General features: G+C 31.8%; 1 protein-coding gene across 1 annotated transcript in view; it reads left to right on the top strand.

Moving 5' to 3' along the window:
* The first annotated feature begins 977 nt into the window (after positions 1–977).
* LOC102597853 (arginine/serine-rich coiled-coil protein 2) overlaps positions 978–7,258 on the top strand; it is an 11,365-nt gene continuing 5,084 nt past the window's right edge. The window contains exons 1-4 of the mRNA XM_006347976.2: positions 978–1,141; positions 1,373–1,515; positions 5,628–6,422; positions 6,507–6,644. Of these exons, the coding sequence (XP_006348038.1) occupies positions 1,383–1,515; positions 5,628–6,422; positions 6,507–6,644 (1,066 nt within the window). The 5' untranslated portion in view covers positions 978–1,141; positions 1,373–1,382. The remainder of the gene's footprint in view (positions 1,142–1,372; positions 1,516–5,627; positions 6,423–6,506; positions 6,645–7,258) is intronic.

Below are 7,258 nucleotides of genomic sequence, written 5' to 3'. Positions count from 1 at the left end.
AAATAAATAAAAAAAATATTAATATAATATTAACATGATGACTTAAATATAATTCAAATATCAAGAAAAATAAATTTAAAAACTATTCCACAAATTAAACCACTATATACAAAAAGTTCACCACAAAAATAAATAAAATCCTTCATATTTTTAATTCTACAAAAATGTTGTTGTTACATTTATTTATGATTCTGTAAAATAAGACGTAAAATAATATATAAAATATAAAATAATAATAGTATATAAACATAAAATAAAAAATTATTATATAAAATAAAAATAATAATAATAAAAAATCTTGTATGAACTTACCAAATTTATGATATATGTTAATTAATTAATAAGAGATATATTGGTAAATATGTATATATGGGAGGAATATTTTAGTCTTCAAGAAAATAATATTCTGCTTCTGCTGTTTTTAAGAAGCAAAATTTTTTAGCTTCTTTCCAACAACAGAAAACTGCTTCTGCCTCCATTTAAAAGCAGTTTTGAGAATTTACCAAACACTAATTTTTTTTTTCAAAAAAAGTGCTTTTATCGAAAAAAAAAACACTTTTGCCCAACCAACAACAATGCCAAACAAGCTCTAAAAGTCATTTAAATTTGACATTTTATTTTTGATTTAAAAACTATTTTTTTTTAAGTCAATTCAAACGGGCTCTAAAAGGCAAAGTCAGTAACCTACTGATATTAATATTTATTATTTATGTAGAGGTAAAGTAATAAATTACTACGGTCTTAATGAGTTTACCCAATATTAAAAACCAAATCGAATCGATAACCCAATATTTTTTTATATATAAAACCATTATAAACCCGCTAACCCAATAAGAATTAACTAATAACCATTTTTTCGATTCGATTTATCAATCGGTTCGATTTTTGCATATCCCTATTAACATAGCCCGAGTTTAAGCCCATTTTGTTTTCATTTTTCTTTTATAGCAAGTCCATATTTAAAATGAAAATAAAAATTGGGGCTTTATCATCTTAAACAAGGGATATCGATTCTTCTTCCCTTTATTGGCGCAAAAATAAAAAGCCCTAGCTCTCACACAGCACAAGTAGATACACGAAGAGAGCGGAGGAAGATAAACACAGCAAATCAATTTCTGCAACTTCATAGCTCGCACCAAAGGTTTGCCCTTTTGATCTATTTCTTCATTTCTTCAAACCCTAAATTTTCAGATTTTTTTACTTTTTGTTTAAATTTTACATTTTTAATTACATTTCTTAGTTTTTATGAACCTCAGTTATTTTTTATGGATTTTGTTTCTTCAAACAATTTTTTTGGGGTTTTAAGATTTTCCACAGTAGATGGGTTTGTTGGCAGTTTGAAATTGTGAATTTGATTTTATATTGGGTTCAGGTTAAATACTATGGTCGTAGATGGAAAAATTACGTCTCAAGAGAATATTGATTCAAAGGGGGCGTTCCGTAAGCTCTCAAATGATGCTGTTAACAGGAAATACAGGCGTCGGACTCCTGTTGGTGGATCATCCTCGTCTGATGGTTAGTTCTTTAATTGACACAAAATACCTGCCTTTTGCGTTTGTTATTAATAGTTTTACATTGTGTATGTGTGCCTACTTTTGGTAGCTGAAAGTGGAAGTTGTAGGCTTTACTGGATATTTTAAGGCAATCTTGTAGATTTGTTAACATCCAGTTGCTTCTTTTTCCTGAATTTGTGAGATACCTGCATGTGCATGTGCATTTTTTGAAAAGTACGATGGTTATAGCAAAAACTCCGCCTATGTGCATTTGCTGGTTTTAACTTGAATAGAGTAGGAAGTTGCAATATTGAAAATAAGACGTGACCTAGTACAATAGGTAAAGATGACATGGGTGGTATAAAAATTTATATATTATATCACATATATATCCAACTGTATTGGAATGAAATGGACATGAATAGTGAGGACTGGATAGGAGGAATTTATTGGACCTCATTTAATTGGGATTGAGGCGTAGTTGATTAATGGATAAGAAATTAATGTTCGTGATTGAATTGTCTAGAAGTATTGCAGTTTCTATATAAAAGCCAGAATGTGCACTCTAATAGCTTCTTACTGTTTTCACCTTGGATCAGGATGAGTATATATTACGCTCCCTTCTTTGTCCCATTTCTCTCCAACATCAAAATATTACTTCTATTTTCAAAACTCTGGAAATTCTGTATTTTTGGGTACAAACTTAATGAGACACTTACTTGCTAAAAAATAAATTAAAAAGACTATCTTCTTCTTGCAATTGCTTAACATATTGCAAGTCCTTACTAGCCAAGAGGTGGTTTTTCCCAATCAAGTAAATTGGACACCTTTCTGGATATGGCATTCTAAGGGCTAATAATGTAACTGAGAAGAAAAAATATTATTTGGATTGTTTGCGTTCGCTGAAGATGACTAGATTCACTAGAATCAGTTTGATTGTTTGGGTTCTGTTTTGTGCCAATTTAGGTTTTTGTATTTATTATTTACTGGTTTCTATGAATGTGCGATGTATGTTAATAGTTGTATGTAGATATTTAGTTGATCTATATTTCACGTTCGTCAGTCCTTCATATGAAGGAGGAACAATTTGAATTTAGCTTAATATCTTGAGGATGGACTTGTGAGTTGAATTGTCATTTGGTGTTGTATTTTAAATATTGAAGTGGATTTTAAGCAAAAATGTAGAGAATACTAAACCCAACCCTTTTTAACGAAAAACCTCATATCCGTTCTATTGTGCGACGCGTAAAATCCGCACATGCTAAAAAAGTCCCAAAAAAGTTCAAAGTTACAGGCTTAAGACATGTAATTAACTTTTTCTTGCTTAAATACATTAGCTACAATTCATTTATGATTTTCGTTCCTAAGAAGAGATCAGCTACTTCCAAAAGTAGGTTACAAAACCAGCAGAGAAAATGGCCAAATGGTCCTTAATGTATGAGGGTCAAAGTATTTGGTCATTGATATATACCACTCGGGAGAAATAGTCCTTAATGTATACAAAAAGTTAAGACTTATGGTCCAAATCCCCAACATTTTTCACTTTATCTGTTAAATCTAACCCCCAAACCATCCAAGCCACCTTTAATAAAAACCCACCAGATAACACCGTCTAGGACTTGGCTGGAAAATATTCTGGCAGCTCCTCCATTTCCTCTATATCCTTTACTTTTCATTTGCCAAGTGCCTGTCAAATTTGTATATGCATAAAAACCATATTATTTAATGAGAATTATTCTATCACTAAGTGATATTGAATAACCCATTCATGCCGTTCTTTCGATGAATTTAACTTAATATCATCCATATAAAAGTCTTACTATACTCGGTTTGAACTGGAAATGATTTCAAATTCATGGCAGATTGACTAATCTTCAAATTTCAAGTAGACATAATTTAGTGGAATTAAAAGTCTAAATAGTAGGTAAAGCTAAATATTGCAATTTGATTTATTCCATGTGGATTGTTTATTTGAAGAAACAACTTTGCTTTTAGGAGTATAGAAGTCGGTTAATATTTTAAGAATATATTTATTGATTTATGCTTAGCTTTTTGATATTCGGGTTTCAATCAATTATGTATTCTAGTTTTGATTTGTTAAACTAATGGATTATGAATAAAATAGTGTCAAAGGAATTTAATCCTCCCTCTGTTCCAGTTTATGATTACGAGAGTCTAACAATTTAAGTTTGATGTAAATCTAAGAATGAAATCTTCAAGTTCTTTGAAATAAAACTTATATATTTGAAAACTACGTAAAAAGTACTATAAGTCATAATAATTGACAATACAAAATTGTTGAAATATATTTTAAAAAATTATGGTTGAAGATAGACTTATTTGAATCTCAAAATTTGAAAGGTGTCACATAAATTGGGACGGAGGGAGTACAAATTTTTCTCTCCCTCAATTTTGATGTTTGTGTAGATCAGTGTTTTGGGAAGCAAGAAGCGAAAAAAAGCGACGAGGGATCGCTTCACAGAAGCGAGAAGTGTGAAGCGAAGTGCATGCTTTTTTCAAATAAAGCGGTATTTATTATAAAAATAAAAATTATTAAATAACTGAATAGAGGTAACATATTCTTAGATTAAAAAGTAAATCGATAGTTAGTAATCCTCATAAGTCATAACATCTAGGGTTCGTTTGGTTTGAATACAAGTTATGCTGGAATTAGTTATGCTGGGATAAGTTATACTGGGATAAGTTATGTTGAGATTAGTTATGCTGGGATTAATTTTTGTTGCTTGTTTGGTTTGTCATATTCAAACTTATATTCATTGCATAATTTCTAAGAATAAGTTGCTGTTTACAAAAATACCCTCCACCTTATTTAGTTTTTTTGTTTTTTACATTTTCTTTGCAAGTTTTAGTTATTCATTCTTAAAAATAAAATTTTCCATCTTATTTAGCTTAAATATTTTTGGGTGTGCATTTCCATATGATGATTGTGCCGTGTGTTTTTAAAATTAAACTTTCATCTTATTTAACTTAAAAATAAAACTTTCATCTTGTTTAGCTTAAAATAAAATTTCCATCTTATTTAGCTTAAAAATAAAACTTTCATCTTATTTAGTTTAAAAATAAAATCTTCATTTTATTTAGCTTAAAAATAAAACTTCCATTCTAAGTTTATTAAAATTAAAAGAAATTTTATTATTAAATTTATCTACATTTTAATTGATATATAAAAATATAATTTTCAAGTGAGTAATAAACTATTTAATTAAAAATGTGCAATTTAGTAGTGGAGTGAACATTTTGAGAGAAATCAAAATATAAATAAACATAAGAATTAGGCAAATAAATTCAACTTATATTATATTCATAAATAAAAATTGTATTTATAAAATGTAATTTTTTAATAGAAAAATATATTATCATAAGAACAACGAACAATTAAGGTTGTGAATGTTATTATAAATGTTGTTAAAAATTATGTTAATATACATGAATCATGAATGTAAAGTTGGGTTTAAGGAGGGTATTTTTGTTATTTTACCTATCTAATCCCAGGATAAGTTATCTTGGGATTATTATTGCACCCCCAGGGTAGGATAACTTATCCTAGGACTGATTGTTAATCCTGGGATAAGTTATCCACCCTTGGCAACCAAACAACAGATTAAAGACTACTTAAAAATTATCCCTGGATTAAATCCTCTTGTCCATCACACTAAACAACCGCTTAAAGTATATCATTACAAACAGAGCAACAGTACCTCAGTAACTTGTCACAGAACAAAGTAACTAAGGTTACTTTTATGTCATACTAGAACACCCTTAAGTAATTTGCTTCTCCAGTTCCAAACTAATAATTTAATCCCTGTAATAAGGCTATTCTTTAGTGCTTCATAGACACAATCTAGTCATCATTTTGAATCTGCCTTTGTGAATATGATTATATAATCTACTAAAGTTATCGATAGAGCCCCCACACCATGCAAAGTGAAGCTAGGTATTTAAGTGGAGAAGGGTAGAGGGGCGGGCCCATTATCCACCGAGTTTAGAAGGCTGTGATTGGTCCAAAGGGCGGGTCATAGACGGATTTCTCAGTTATCAAAAAAAAAAAAAGATCTTGGTAAAGCTTGACATGTGATGTTTGCTTCTTAACTATCCCATCTTCGGTGAATGTAGGGAGCCCTGCCCGCAAGAGGAGCTCTAGTCCTATCCCATCAAGGAAGGATGATTGGCTACACAAGGATGATTACATAGATAGGGGTTCCAGTAGAAACAGACAAGATCGAAGTGGTGAATCTCAAAGGCAGTCTGATCGACAATCTTCTAGGAGTTCCCGCAATTACCATAAGCCAAATGATTATCCCAGACATGGCAGGCATACTGATGATGATGACGGAGGATATTCAAAGCTAAGCTCTCATTCTCATCGTGATTCAAGAGTGGACAATTATTATGGTAATAACTCCAGGCGTGATAATGATCATAGATCAAGACACTCCCCACGTGACACTGACAAACACTACCGAGATAGGTATGGGGATTTAGGGCATAGAAGCAAGAATCAGGAGAGAGAATCTTCATCGTTCAAAGATAAAGATTTATCATTTGATAGAGTAGGATCAGGTAGGCGTTATAATAACTCTAGCATTGATGATAATAGATCCAGGGAGAGTGATAGGTATAAAGAGTATAGAGACAGCCGAGATGAGAAAGGGCACCGTAGGAGCGATCGTTCACCTGCTTATGAGGAGTCTAGAAGCAACAGAAATGAGTCAAATTCAAGAAAAGATCCACAGGTTGATGCTATGGAGTTGGATGGTGAGAAATACACCAAAGAGGAAAGGAAGAACTATGAGGACCGAGAGAAGATATTTGAAGACAGAAATGTTGCTTCTAGTAAAGGGCGAGTGTCTCTATCTAAGAAGTCAAAATTCTCAGGCATGGATGAGAGTTCTGCGCAGGGAAAAGATGGTATTAACCACCCTGTTCTTCTCCCTGGACTACTATTATTATGTTTTTAATTACACTGTCTTTATTTTTCACGCTTGAATCCAGCAAATGCAGCTGATGGACAACTCTGTTCGAACTCAAAACAAGGTCAAGATCCAAATAATGAATTGTCTTTGGAGCAGGGCGTGAAAGACTCTGATATTGATGCTGCAAAAATTGCTGCAATGAAGGCTGCTGAATTAGGTATATTTCTTCTTTTATTTTCTTTTTATTTTTTTGTTTGGGGGGAGGGGGGGTAGATTGATGGTGTACAGTGGGAATCTTAAGTAGGTTTGGATGTAGTTTTGGTTTGTTTCCGGAGAAATATTTTGTTGGAGAAGTTCTAGGAAATAAATTTGGGAAAAAGTTATGTTTGGATTATTTTTTGATGAGGAGTTTCTGGAAACATGTGTGAGTTTGTTTAGAAACCTAACTTTAGATTGTTTTGGTTTTCGGGCAACACTTTGGGCTGATTTCTGGAAGTCAAAATTGTTCTTTGACCACAACACTGATTTCATTTTGGATAAGTTCTTGAAAGGTTCCTTACATTAAATGGGACATCACAATATTTTGTTTCTGGAAGTCAATACCTCCTATATGACTTCTGCTCTTGTTTTATCTCCATCTACTGAAACTAGGCTAAAAACTTCCTTTTAACAGAAATCTGAAACACACTGGACCTATGTTATAGCTTGTTTTTTCTCCAAACACCAATCTTTACTATATGTCCAAAATACCATCATCTCTCAAGTCTAAGAACTTAATTGTTTACTGGTACTTCAACATGGCCTTGGAGCATCAACACCCTATGCACCCCC

The sequence above is a fragment of the Solanum tuberosum genome, unplaced genomic scaffold (assembly GCF_000226075.1).
Source record: "Solanum tuberosum cultivar DM 1-3 516 R44 unplaced genomic scaffold, SolTub_3.0 scf00097, whole genome shotgun sequence".
Classification (NCBI taxonomy): domain Eukaryota; kingdom Viridiplantae; phylum Streptophyta; class Magnoliopsida; order Solanales; family Solanaceae; genus Solanum; species Solanum tuberosum.
This window is presented reverse-complemented; position numbering and strand designations above follow the sequence as displayed.